We start from the raw sequence: 13,922 nt of genomic DNA, 5'->3' as shown, positions 1-13,922 counted from the left end.
TTGAATAGGTAAGCAAAAATATTCCAGTTAAAGCATAAATTTTAATTTGAGCATTTTAAGGTCATTATTCTTCCACACTGTCATGATTTCCCTAAAATTGAAATAGTCTGATACAGGAATGCTAACCTTGGGGCTCTATATATTCCCAGAGGATGACTGACTTGGGCTGGCAATTAGTTTGATTATATATTTTTAAATGCTCTAAGGTGAATTATCAAATGATTCAGAATTACATGGCATGCAGTATCCAAAACTATGGCTCTGATGCATTTAGATTTACAATAAGAGTAAGAAGTGTCATTCACATTCATTGTACACCCCACCCCTCCCACAAGAAAAAAAATCACTACCTAGTCAAGTTCTAGAGCTAGTACAGCATTAAGGGTTAAAACTTACCACTTTACCAGGCCTTCTCCATGTGCAAATAAATCCCTCCTGACAAGCAGTGACTATACAGTCTTCAAGAAAAATTAATACAGTCAGTCTTTCATGAACTATCTTTTTACAGATCAGCGGCTCTAACAAGGGAACATCTTCCATCCGAGGACACAGGGGAGTTCCCAAAGTTTTAGCTGGGTCCGTTTTGGTTTTAGTAACTATATTCAGTTTGTCACTGCTCTTGCTAGAAATGTGCCCCATGCTATGGTTTCGTTTATGGTCTTTCTCGTGGTGTCTTTCTTTCCGGTCATGCAGTGAGAGAGTTGCAAACTTGCTGACTCCAGAGGCAATGGCCCGGTCCATGACACTACTTTTGCTGCCGGCATTTGAGACAGCTGAATGCGGAAGGCTATTGGACCGTGGCAGCGGATGGGGCACAGAGTTCCCGGGCGTTGTGACGCTGTTCCCATTGCTTCCAGCAGGGGGACTTGTGGCATTCATGACATTTGTATGTGTCCTTGCTCTGGAGAGGGGCTGGTGTGGGAAAAGGATGTCTTCTGTAAGGTCCCATAAACACATTTGTGTATCTTGGCCCACAGAACAAAACCGATAGGTGACTCTTACAGAGCGGCTGTCTGTAGAGTTCCATTTGGACAGCCTGGACTGAGTACTGTTTGCTCGATCTCTGCCAAAATGGAGAAGGTCCTGGAAGTCCTCATCACTGCCACTGAACTCCACAGGGTCACTGTCTTCCACACTGGTAGTATAGGGATCAAACGCCACAACACTGACCCAGAATTTGTGCCCATGGCCTCTAGCTATTACTCGGCAGTCTAGAAAGGACCAGACTGTCACCAAGTCGTCCTCTCCACCTGTTACAATGTATTTGCCGTCAGGGCTCCAGCACGCACAGCAAGCCCCCAAAGTAGCTTCGCATCGTACCATGCAGCTCCACTGGGTCGAAGTTGAACACGCGCGGAAACCCGTCCTGGCTCACGCACGCTAAGAACTTGCCATTTCCTCGTTAAATAGTTTGCTAATTTCTTTTTTAATTGGGTCTATAAGCTGGACTTGGCCTGCGGAAAAGCCCACTAGGAGAGAGACACTTTCTGCTGTGGCTGTTAGGTGGTTGAAGTCATGACAAGTAGGCTGTGCTCCTTTGTATATCCTTTTATCTATTGGTTTACTCAAGTCAGCAGCCTTGCGGACCCCCTGGTAGATACAGAAGTAGAGCTCCCGGCCCACATCGAAGCAGAGGCGGTCGCCGTTGCCACCCTGGTCGTTGAGGCTTACGAAGGAGACGCGGACAGGGTTGGATCCCTGCGAGTTGAAAGGCACCCGGTTGGGCCGGCTGTACTCCGAATGCGGCAGCAGCTTGTACAGACCTTCCCGGGTGGTGAATTGGGTCTCATATTTTGAATTTTTCTCTTATACATTTTAGAAGTTATCAGTTATTTATGTATTTTTGCAGGCAAAGCAAGAGTTTATATAAACTGAAAATAAAAGGTGGCAAAACACAGACTACTTTTGAGAGTAGGGTTCTGGAAATTGGAATTCCTCTTCATTTAATTTGAATGTGACTCTTTTTAGAAATGTGTTTTATAAATAATCATCTCCAAGCCTAAGGTTTCATTTTTTTTTTTATTTTCTAACAGTATTTTTTCTTATGAACTTTTCAGTTTTAGTGAAGACTAAATATTTGTTGTTTTTCATGGGCTTTTCTTTCACTGTGGTCTATAAGAAATTTTGAGTAATTTTTGATTCTGTGTTTTATTTTTTATGCATAAATTATGATCACCATAACAGTATTTCTAAAAAGGCAATCATTCACCCAGTAAGTTGTCTTTAAAGATTTTAAATGATCACTTAATAGTATACATGTCAAACTATTCTTGGAGGCTTAATAATTTTCACAGATTTATAACCCTGTCTATCAGACTTTTTATTACAGCTATACTTATTTTTCATTGGGTGAGTCTTGATAATTTGTGTCTTTCAGTAATTTGGCTTATTTTAAAATAATTTATAAATTTTTGCTGTATAATTTTCAGTATTTTAATCATTTAATTGTCTAGGAAATGATAAAGATGGCCATCTAACTTCTAACATTAATAAATTGTGTACTTTCTTTTTTCTAGACTATCTTAGGTAGAAGTTTCAAAAAATATTATTGATGTTTACAAAGAGCCAAGTTTTGGATTTGTATTATTTTCAACTATACTTTGCCTATTTTTGATTTCTGAGTCTTCTGTGATCATGTTTACCTTTCTTTTTTCATATCTTTGTCTGAAAGTTTCTCATTATTATCTAGATTCCTAAAGATTCTGATTTTTTAAATTTTTTATTTATTTATTTGAGAGAGACAGACACAGAGAGAAAGACAGATAGAGGGAGAGAGAGAGAATGGGCGCGCCAGGGCTTCCAGCCTCTGCAAACGAACTCCAGACACGTGCGCCCCCTTGTGCATCTGGCTAACGTGGGACCTGGGGAACCAAGCCTCGAACTGGGGTCCTTAGGCTTCACAGGCAAGCGCTTAACCACGAAGGCATCTGTCCAGCCCAGGATTCTGATTTTTAGAAATTTCTTCTTTTTACTTAAAGTAATACTATAATGTATATTCACTCATTACTGTAAATTTTCATGTAAATACTAACTTCTCTAAATTTTTAACATTTTAGTAAGTTGTTTTTATTTTTCATAACTAAAATATTTTAAATGTTTCTTAATATTTTATGCTCAAGAATATAGTCTTTCTTATTGAAAACCCGATGTGTGCTTGAGAGGGATGTATATCCTGCTATAGTTGGATTTTCTATAAATTCTAGCTAGATTGAGTTGACTGATAGTACAGATAGTCATGGTCTGGTAGTACTGATGGTCACAGGTACTGAAAATATTGATAGTCTGGTAGTATTGATTGTCATGGGTACTGATAGTCTGATAGTATTGATGATTGTAGTGGCATTACAGATTTTAGCTCGGCTTTGTTATCAATCCTTTACAGTGAGGTTGTGAGGGCTTCAATTATATTGGGTTTGTCTATCTCTCCATATAATGGTTCTAAATTTTGCCTTATATTAGTTAATCACTCAAAATATTTTCAAACCTAATAGTTTAGTAATTATATATGAATACTGAAAAGTCAGTGTAATGTAATAACATATTATAACCTCTGTGTACATATGTTCGGACTGTAATAGAAATTAATACCTCAATTCACATTTTTGTTACTTTAGAACACATAGTAGGTAAACATCTTTTTTAAATTAAATGTTTTCTTGTGAATAAACAAAAGCTTACACATAACCATATGTTTTTCCTATCATAATATATACATATTCATAAATACATTAAAAATTCAGAATAGTTCTGCTAGAATTGGAATTTTCCATGCAAACAGAAAATATATGACAGTTGTTCTTTAAAGAAGGAGCTCTGAGATATCAGGCAGCTATTTACAATAAATGCATTTCAAATGGAAAATGCATGTGCATATATGCTTAGTACTACTGCCATCAGAACCTTTGTGTTGAGAATATATTGGCAGAAATGTAAAATAGCATGCTTTTAAGAAGAAAACAATAATTAAATTATTCATACATAAGACATAAATGTCAACCTGACATTTTATTCTCCATTTCATTATCTTTGTTTTATGATTTTTTTTTAACCAAGATATGTCTGCCTGACAACTTCTAGGTGATAGTTCATTAGTCTAGATGCAAATGTGTCCCTTGACCCACAAAGTGGCCTGAAAATATGAACTGCACATACCATTAATTATTAAAGAATAAGATAGAAGAAAATAGAACATTATAAGAAGATAGGTTTTGAGAAAACCTTTTTCGTATTTTATTTGTGAGTGCTGTAAATAGAGTCAACACAGGGTCCTCACCATGCGATGTGAGCCCTCTATCAGTATGCTGTATCTCCAGCTACTGATACTTTCTTTTCTTTTTTATTGACAGCATAAATACTTGCAGACAACATATCATGACTGTTGCAGTCAGGTTCTCATTGCTGGCAGAAATCACCTAACCAAGAGCAGCTTATAGGAAAAAGAGGTTTATTTTGGCTTATAGGCTCAAGGGGAAGCTCCATGATGGCAGTGAAGATGATGGTATGATCAGAGAGTGGATATCACCCCCTAGCCAATATAAGGTAGAATCACAATAGGAGAGTATGCCAAACACTGACAAGGAGAAACTGGCTATAACACCCATAAGCCCACCTCTAACAATATCCTCCCTCCAGGAGGCATTAATTCCTAAATTTTCATCAGCTGGGAACCTAGCCTTCAGAAAACCTCAGTTTATGGAGGACACCTGAATCAAACTGCCACATTCCACCCCTGGCCTCAAAAAACTAACCTCAAGAAAACCCATAATGGCACAGAATAAACATTCACACTGTCAAAGATTGCATTGAGCATAGCAAAGAAATATTCAACTAATACAATATTATTTAAAACAACTATGGAAAACATCAAACTCTGTAGCTTCAAGTCCAACCACTCTAGCCAGGGACAAATCAAGTCTGATCATTCTAACCAACAAGTCTCTGGCATTCGAATTCCTCCCCTCCATCTCACAGTCCTAGAAAACTTCATTGGGGCCAGGAGCACTCCTTAGCAGCCATCTCAAAGTCCTGGGATCTCCACTGGATCTTCACTGCAACCCACAGTTCATCCTCATGGCCCCATGGGGGTCTCCATGCAGGTATGCAGCAAACCTGCTCCACACTGCCCATGGCCATTTCCAAAACACAAGACCATGTTGCCAACTCAATGACCCTCTCTTTCCTACATTTCTTATACTCCACAATACCAGCTAGGGTGCCATTTTGTTAATCCAGGGTTGAATAAAACAAACTTTGAAGAACCGGACACTCCTTGAGCACTCAGGCCCCTTCAAAAGAGTGTACATTCTTCCTGTTGCCCCAGTGAAGGTCAGCTGGCCCAATCTCAAAGTTGTAATCTCTCAATTGTAGCTTAACAGGAAGCAGTTTCAGACTAAAGATTTCTTTCTGTGCCATATCCCTCTGCTCCCACCAGCTCATGTCTATGCAAAGAAACCATGCACAACTTCTCAGGACATGGGCATAACAGCAAGCTTCTCAAACAAACTGCTAGCCCAGTCCAAGCAAAGCTCTTTCTCACCCTCATAAGCCAAACCTCACAGTCCATAGTTCTTACTGCATTCAGGTATTTCAACTCTGACCAGAATAGTCCATCAAGCTGTACTTACAGCACTGCAAGGCATCTCTTAGGCCAACTTTTCAAGCCCTTCCACATTCCTCCTGAAAATCAGCTCCAAAAGGCCAAAGTCACACAGTCAAGTGTCTAGCAGCAATCCCACTCCTTGGTACCACTTTACTATTGCAGTTGGGTTTGCATCACTTGTAGAAATCACCCAACAAAGAGCAGCTTGTGGGAAAAAGGGGTTTATTTTGTCTTCCAGGCTTGAGGGGAAGCTCCAAGATGACATGGAAGATGATGGCCAGAACAGAAGGTGGACATCACCCCTGGCCAACATAAGGTGGACAATTGCACAGGAGAGTGTGCTAAACACTGGCATGGGGAAACTGGCTATAACAACCAAAAGCCCACCCCCAACAATACACTTCCTCTCTGAGGTATTAATCCCCAAATCTCCATCAGCTGGGAACCTAGCATTCAGAACACCTAAGTTTATGGTAGACACCTGAATCAAACTGCCACAGTGATAATTCCCTCCCATCCCCCACTTTCCCATTAACAAATATACACTTCATCATATCACCTCCTCTTTCTAATAGTCCCTTTTTTATTTTGATGTCATCATCTTTTCTTTCCTACTATTGTGAGGGTCTTGTGAAGATAATGCTAGACACTGCAAGGTCATGGATATCAAGGCCAATTTCTATCTGGTTGATTGCATTTTAAGCAGCTCTACCCTTCCTTTGGCTCTTGTATTCTTTCTACCACCTCTTCTGCAATGGACCATGAGCCCAAGAAGGTGTGGTAGAGATGTTTCAGTGCTGAACATTCCTTTGTCACATTCTCTCAGCATTAGGTTCCTTTTGGGTCACCATCATATGAAAAGAGAACCTTCTCTAACCAAAAGTGATAGCAGCATTAATATGTTGGTATGAACATCAAGTGAAATGCTTACAAGGCAGTTTTGTGAGCAAAATATGTGCATTCAGTTAAACAAGAACAGGCATTACACTCTTAATACTCATGACCCCCTCCACCATAGCCTTTTGATTAGGTTTTCAGTACCAGGCAAGTATTCCCTCCATAGATCAAGTCTCCAGTCCACTTAGGAGTTGGTTTCCCCCATAACAGTCATGCCACTATTGCACCAATTGGCTCATTTAGTCTGGCTGGCCAAGCTTGAGGCTTGCAATGTCAACTGTTTTCACCACTGATGGTTTTTATACTCCATAAGACTGCATGCAGTGCAGCATTTTCCAGATTTCTGTCAGCTTGTTTACTGAGAGATGGTTTTCAGCTCAGCACCAGTTTGATTTCTCAGTGGCCTTGTAGCCAAGGCATGCAGAGTCTTTAGTGATAGGGTTTTATTATCCTGGTGGTAAACCAAGAGACTTGGCAATAGCTTGTAATGTTTTGGGAACATCAGCAATCTCCCTGGCCAACAACTCACTGGAGGTATCCAGTCCCTGGCACTGAAATTTTTCTAGTAATAATCTATGCCTTCTGGATGTGCCATTAAAAAAAGTAGGTTATCATATGTCTTATTGATATCCTGAATTTTGATTACACCTCCCCCAAACTCCTTTTACTCAGTCTTATCCCCTGACCTCACTTAGGCCATTCCACCCTCAGTAATTGGTCCATCTTCTTACATATATACAGTACCATTCCCATAAGTCCACTCCTCTCCTCCCTCCCTTATAGCCCTTTTCTAGCTTACTATCCTCTGGTACAGATTTTTACTCCAACTCTCACACAAGACTGAACATTGGTAACTAGGATCCACATATGAGAGAAAACATGTGACATTTGGCTTTCTGGGCCTGGGTTACCTTACTTAGTATTATCCTTCCCAGATCCTTTCATTTCCCTGCAAATTTCACAATTTTATTTTTCTTTACTGCTGAATAAAACTCCATTGGGTAAATTTATCACATCTTTATTATCCATGAATCTGTTTAGGGACATGAAGGCTGGTTCCATTTCCTAGCTATTGTGAATAGGGAAGCAATAATCAATATTGGGCAAGCATCTCTAAGGTAGTGAGAAAAGTTCTTAGGATTTATACCTAAGAGTACAAGAGCTGGGTCATATGGTAAATCTATTTTTAGCTGTCTCAGGAACCTCCACACTGATTTCTACAATGGCTATACCAGACTACATTCCCAAAAAGAGTGTAGAATGGTTCCCTTTATCCTGCATCCTCACCATTTATTGTTAATTATTTTCTTGATGATAGTCATGGGATGGAATCTCAAAGTAGTTTTAATTTGCATTTCCTTGATGACTAAGGCTATAGAACACTTTTTCAGATGTTTATATGCCATATGTATTTCTTCTTTTGAGAACTTTCTATTTAGTTCAATATCACACTTTTTTATTTTTTATTTTATTTGTTTATTTATTTTTGTTTATTTATTTGAGAGCAACATAGAGAAGAAGGCAGAGAGAGAGGGAGAGAATGGGCGCTCCAGGGCTTCCAGCCACTGCAAATGAACTGCAGAAGCATGCACCCCCTTGTGCATCTGGCTAACATGGGTCCTGGGGAATCGAGCTTTGAACCGGGGTCCTTAGGCTTCACAGGCAAGCGCTTAACTGCTAAGCCATCTCTCCAGCCCACAATCGAACCTTTTTTAATTGGGTTGCTTGATTTCTTATTGTTTTGTTTTATGAGTTCTTTGTATATTCTGAATATTAATCCTCTGTCATATATATAGCTGGCAAAGACTTTTTCCCATCCTGTATGTTGTCTCTTTGATCTATTCAGTGACCTTTGCTATACAAAAGCTTTTTAATTTCATGATGTTCCAGTAGTTGACTAGTGGTTTCCAAAGCAAATGAGGTTATATTCAGAAAATCATTGCCTATGCCAATATGTTGAAGGGTTTCCCCCACTTTTTCCTCTATCAGTTTCAGAATTTCAAGTCTGATATTAAGTAAGGTCCCTGATCTCCACTTGGACTTAATTCTTGTGCATGGAGAGAAACAGGGATTTTTTTTTTTTCATTCTACATATAGATGTCCAATTTTCCAAGTGCCACTTGTTGAAGAGGCTGTCTTTTTCCAATGATTATTTTGGCACTTTTGTCAAAAATGAGATGGCTATAGCTGCCTAAATTAACATCTGGGTCCTCTATTCTGTTCCTTTGATCTATAAATCTGCTTTGTGCTAACACCATGATGTTTTTGTTACTATGGCTTTATAATGTAGCTTAAAATCAGTTATGGAGATACCATAAGTCTTAATTGCATTACACAAAACTGTTTTGGCTATTCAATAATTTTTGTGTTTCCAAATTAAATTTAGGATTGATTTTTCCAATTCTGTGAAGAATACCATTGGAATTTTAATGGAAATCGCATTAATGTATAGATCACTTTTAGTAATATTGATATTTCCACAATATTGGTTCTTCCAATCAAAGAACATTGGATGCTGTTACATTTTCTAGTGACTTCTGAAGTTTTAAAGTTTTCATTGTAGAGGTCCTTCACTTCCTTGGTGAGACTTATTCCAAGGTACTTTATTTATTTATTTGGGCAACTGTGAATGGGAGTAATCCCTGCATTTCATCCTCCACATGTTTATTGCTAGTATATAGAAAAGTTACTGATTTCTGTGTATTATTTTGTTTCCTGCTACATTGCTAATTTTTTATATCAGCTCTAACATTTTGCTGGTAGAGTTCTAGGGACCTTTATGTATAGAATCATTTGATCTCTTCCTTTTTAGTTTGTATTCCTTCAATGAATGTATCTTGTCTTATTGCTATAGCTAAGACTTTCAGTACTATATTAAAGAGTGGGAATAATGGACACCCTTGTCTTTTTCCTGATTTTAGTAGACGAGCTTCACGTTTTTCCCCATTTAGTATTATGGTGGCTGTAGGTTTGTCATAAATAGTCTTTATTATGTGAAGATACACTCCTTCTATTCCCAGTTTCTGTAGGAAACACGAAGGGATGTTGGATTTTGCCAAATGCCTTTTCTGAATCTATTGAGATGTTCAGGTGATTTTTGTTCTTCAGCCCATTTATATAGTGTATTACATTTTTTGATTTGTGTATGTTGAACCATCCCTGCATCTGTGGGATGTAGCCTACTTGGTCAAGTTGAATGATCTGATATATCCTTGTATTCTGCTTGCCAATATTTTCTTGAGAATTTTTAACTATGTTCATGAAAGACATTAATCTGTAATTTTCTTTTTTGTGTTCTGTGTTTGTCTGGTGTTGGTATCAAGGTGAAGCTGACCTCATAGAAAGAGTTCAGGAGAATTCCTTCCTTTTCTATTTTATGGAAATGTTTGAGAAACAGTAGTGTTAGTTCTTCCATGAATGTCTGGTAAAATTCACTAGTGAATCCATCTGGGCCTGGACTTTTTTTAGTTGAGAGACCTCTTATAACTGCTTGAACCTCTGTACTTGTTATAGGTCTAATTAAATGGTTTATCTCATCTTGATTTAATCTTGACAGGTGATGTAAATTACAGAAATCATCTATTTCTTTCAGATATTCAAATGTAGAAGAGAATATATTCTTAAATTATGTCCACATGATATCCATAATTTCTTTGGTATCTGTTGTAATGGTGCCTTTTTCATCTCTAATTTTATTAATTTTTGTCTCTTCTCTCTTTTGGTCACATTTGCTAAGGGTTTATCAATCCTGTTTATCCTTTCAAAGAGCCAACTCTGTTTCACTGATTCTTTGGAATGTTCTTTTCTTTCATTTCTATTTCATTAATTTCTGTCATAATCTTTATTATTTCTTCCAATCTGATTTTGGTTGGTCTTCTTCTTTTTTCAAGGCCTTAAGGTGAAGCATTTAATTGTTTACTTGTGAACTCTCTAATTTCTTACAATAGGAACTTAGAGCTATAAATGCCCCTCTTAGGACTGCCTTCATTGTCCCTCAATGTTTTGGTATGTTGTATTCTATGAATTTATTCCTTTCCTTGTTTGTTTCTTCAATGACCAATTCATTATTCAACAGTGTACTCTTTCATTGCCATGAATTTCTATATGTTCTGTACTTGTTCTTGTTGCTGATTTGTAGTTTAATCCCACTGTGGTCAGATAGCGTCAAGGGATTATTTCAATTTTCCTATATTTGTTAATATTTGCTTTATGTCCTAATATATGGTCTATTTTGGAGAATGTTCCATGTGCTCTTGAGAAAAATTTATATTCTGCAACATTTAAATGGAATATTCTGTAGATATCTGTTAGGTCCATTTGTTTTATGACATCATTTAATCCAGATGTGTCTTTGTTTAATTTTTGCTAGGATGACCTGTCCATTAATGAGCTTGGGGTATTGAAGTTACCAAGTACAATTGTGTTTGGTATTATCTGTGACCTTAAGTCTAATAGTGTTTGTTTGATGACATTGGGATACCCCATATTTAGTGCATACATGTTTAGGATTATAATTTTCTCCTGTCAGCATGTTCCTTTAATCAGTATAAAGCGACCTTTTTTAAAAAAATGTTTATTTTTATGTATTTATTTGAAAGTGACAGACAGAGAAAGAGGCAGACACACAGAGAGAGATAATGGGCAAGCCAGGGCCTCCAGTCACTGTAAATGAACTCCAGAAACATACGCCCTCTTGTGCATCTGACTAACGTGGGTCTTAGGGAATCAATCCTGGAGCCAGGGTCCTTAGGCTTCACAGGCAACCACTTAACCACTAAACCATCTCTCCAGTCCAAAAAAGTTGCCTTCTTTATTGTTCTTCACCAATATTTTTTTGAATTCTCTCCTGTCCCATATGAAGATAAAAATACCTGCTTGCTTCCTAGACCCATTTGCTTGAAACACTATTTCCCTTCTTTTCACCATAAGACAATACCTATCTTTTATTGAGAGATGGGTTTCTTGGCGGCAACAAACAGCAGGATCCTGCCTTTTAATCCAGTCTTCAAGCCTGTGTTTTCTTTGGAGCATTGAGTCCATTCATATTAAAAGTCATTGCCGGGTGTGGTGGCACACGCCTTTAATTCCAGCACTTGGGAGGCAGAGGTAGGAGGATTGCCATGAGTTCAAGGCCACCCTGAGATGACAGAGTTAATTCCAGGTCAGCCTGGACCAGAGTGAGACCCTACCTCGAAAACAAACAAACAAACAAAAAAAAGTTATTATTGAAAGGTATGTATTTTTTGATTCTTCTTGTTTTGTAGTGCTTTCTGTTTTCCATTTACTCTCTTGATTTAACTGTAATTTGAATATGACTTATTTTTTCCTGTTTCCTCATGTATGTGCTTTGCTTTCTCTTCAGCACAAAGGAACTCTTTAAGTATTTTCTGTAGAGCAGACTTAGTTGTCCTAAATTTCTGGGTTTGTTGTAGAATATCTTTATTTCTCCATCAATTTGGATTGATAACTTTGCAGGATAAAGTAATCTTGGTTGGTAGTTATTATCTTTCAGAACTTGGAATATATAATTCTAATCACTTCTAGCTTTTAAAGTTTGTGTTGAGTAATCTCCTGCAATGCTGATTAGCTTGCTTTTATGGGTGACTTGCTTTTTGTCTCTAATTGCCTTCAATATATTTTATTTGGTTTGTGTGTTTAGTAGTTTAATTATAATGGTGAGGAGATGTTCTTTCCAGGTTTTGTCTGTTTGGTGTTCTAAAGCCTTCATGTATCTGCATTGGCATTTCTTTCTCAATTTGGAAAATTTTTTCTTCTGTGATTTTCTTCTATGAAAACACATTATGCTTTTGGAGTGAAATTCTTCTCCTTCCACTATTTCCTAAATTCTTATATTTGATCTTTTCATAGTATCCCAAATATCTTGATATTCTCCTCCATACTTTCCTAGTAGCTTATCTTTCTTTCTCTTTGTTGGACTGTATTAGATCTGCCTCTGGTCTTCTAATTTAGATATTCTGCTCTCTCCTTCATCGATTCTACTGGTGAGACTTTCCACAGTTTTTATTTGACATACTGTGTTTTTCAGTGCTAGTATTTCTTTCATTTCCCCCCCCCCCCAATATTTCTATTCCTTTACTCATTTCATATAATGATCTCCTTATTTCATTAAACTGCTTTTTGGTGTTCTCTTTCAGGACTTCATTTTCTTCTTTGATGTCTTTGAGTAAAGACAAAAATATTTTTTTTTTAAATCTTTCTCAGACATTTCATTTAAAACAATCTCATTGGGGGGCATTTCTAATGGATTTATAATTTTTCGTAGGATTGTATTTTTTTGATTCCTTGTGTTTCTTGTATAATAATGTAGTGATTTTTATATTCTGACTTGATTTGATGCTTAGGTTTTCTAATTATCTGCAGTGTTCTTAGAGATGGAAGTCCAACTTTATTAACCTTCAGGGTAGGAGTGTAAGGTGCCAAGTATAGCTCTTGTACTCCAATCCAACAGGAGTTGTAATCCTAGGTATTGAGTTTGCCTGCTATTCAAGTATTCTAGTGAGCTGGGTGCAACAATTTACTGGCAAATTCTAAAATTTAACTGAGAAATATACACACTGAACAAAAAGCAGCACAGAGTATGAAAGTATAGGGATTAAAACAAACAGATAACCTTAAAAATCCAAAATTTCTAAAGGTGTGTGTTGCTTTATGCCCTTAATCCTGTCAGCTTGTTGAGATTTCTGTTCTGAAATGGGTTCCAGGTCAGCCTGAGTCTGAATCAGACCCTGCCCCAGTAATGACAGAATAAAAGAACAAAGGCCCTATAAATCTGAAAGCATCAAAGGCAACAATTGTCAACAGTCAATTACAGCTTACTTGAACATGATAAAACCAACCAGGAATATATACCCCCAAACCTGCCCTAATATGGAAAGTAAGATTAGCACTTGCAGTACATAAATATTTATCTGTGTTTTTTGTTGTTGTTGTTGTTGTTGTTGTTTTGTTTTTTGTCTGCTGGCCTCCTTATCTTTTGTTGTGGCTTCCAATCTCACCAAAGCTGAGTGCCCACCTTAATCCCTCTGAGTTGTCCTGTGGATCTAGTGTTCTGATCAGCTGTGTTGGATGCTCTGCCATTGGGGGCTGAGTGAGGTTCTTGGTTCTGATGATTGGGGGGATGGGAGAGTTCAGGAATCCTGGAGTTTTACTGAAACTGCTCATCTAGTCCCAGCCCTATCCCCTTCTGCAGCACCTCAGTTAATCTCTGCTGTCTCCCCTTCAGGTTTCTTGACTTTGCCAGGAGGCTGATTCTGTTGGAAAAGCCACTTGTTTGGTCTCTGCTCCTGTGGCTCAGTGCAAGGCTGTTCAGGCATGCAGATCTGTGTGGATGGGAAATGCAAGTGTTTTGGCCAGATTCTGACAGGTTTCCTCCTTTCTGGTAGACCTTGGTCTCTTGTGCTTCTCC

The 13,922-nt window shown here is 37.9% G+C and overlaps 1 protein-coding gene and 1 pseudogene across 1 annotated transcript; both read right to left on the bottom strand.

Moving 5' to 3' along the window:
- Window positions 1-378: 378 nt before the first annotated feature.
- LOC101615742 lies at window positions 379-1,330 on the bottom strand (annotated as a pseudogene).
- Window positions 1,331-1,371: 41 nt separating this feature from the next.
- LOC123463947 (WD repeat-containing protein 20-like) lies at window positions 1,372-13,678 on the bottom strand. Its single transcript, XM_045160048.1, has 2 exons — window positions 13,513-13,678; window positions 1,372-1,805 (listed from the first exon to the last, which is right to left on the bottom strand). The coding sequence occupies exons 1-2, from the start codon at window positions 13,676-13,678 to the stop codon at window positions 1,381-1,383; spliced, it is 591 nt and encodes a 196-aa protein (XP_045015983.1). The 3' UTR covers window positions 1,372-1,380.
- Between the last annotated feature and the right edge of the window lie 244 nt (window positions 13,679-13,922).

This window comes from Jaculus jaculus, chromosome 10 (assembly GCF_020740685.1).
Source record: "Jaculus jaculus isolate mJacJac1 chromosome 10, mJacJac1.mat.Y.cur, whole genome shotgun sequence".
In the NCBI taxonomy this organism is placed as follows: Eukaryota; Metazoa; Chordata; class Mammalia; order Rodentia; family Dipodidae; genus Jaculus; species Jaculus jaculus.
The sequence above is the reverse complement of the archived record's forward strand: the minus strand, read 5'-3'. Positions and strand labels throughout refer to the sequence as shown.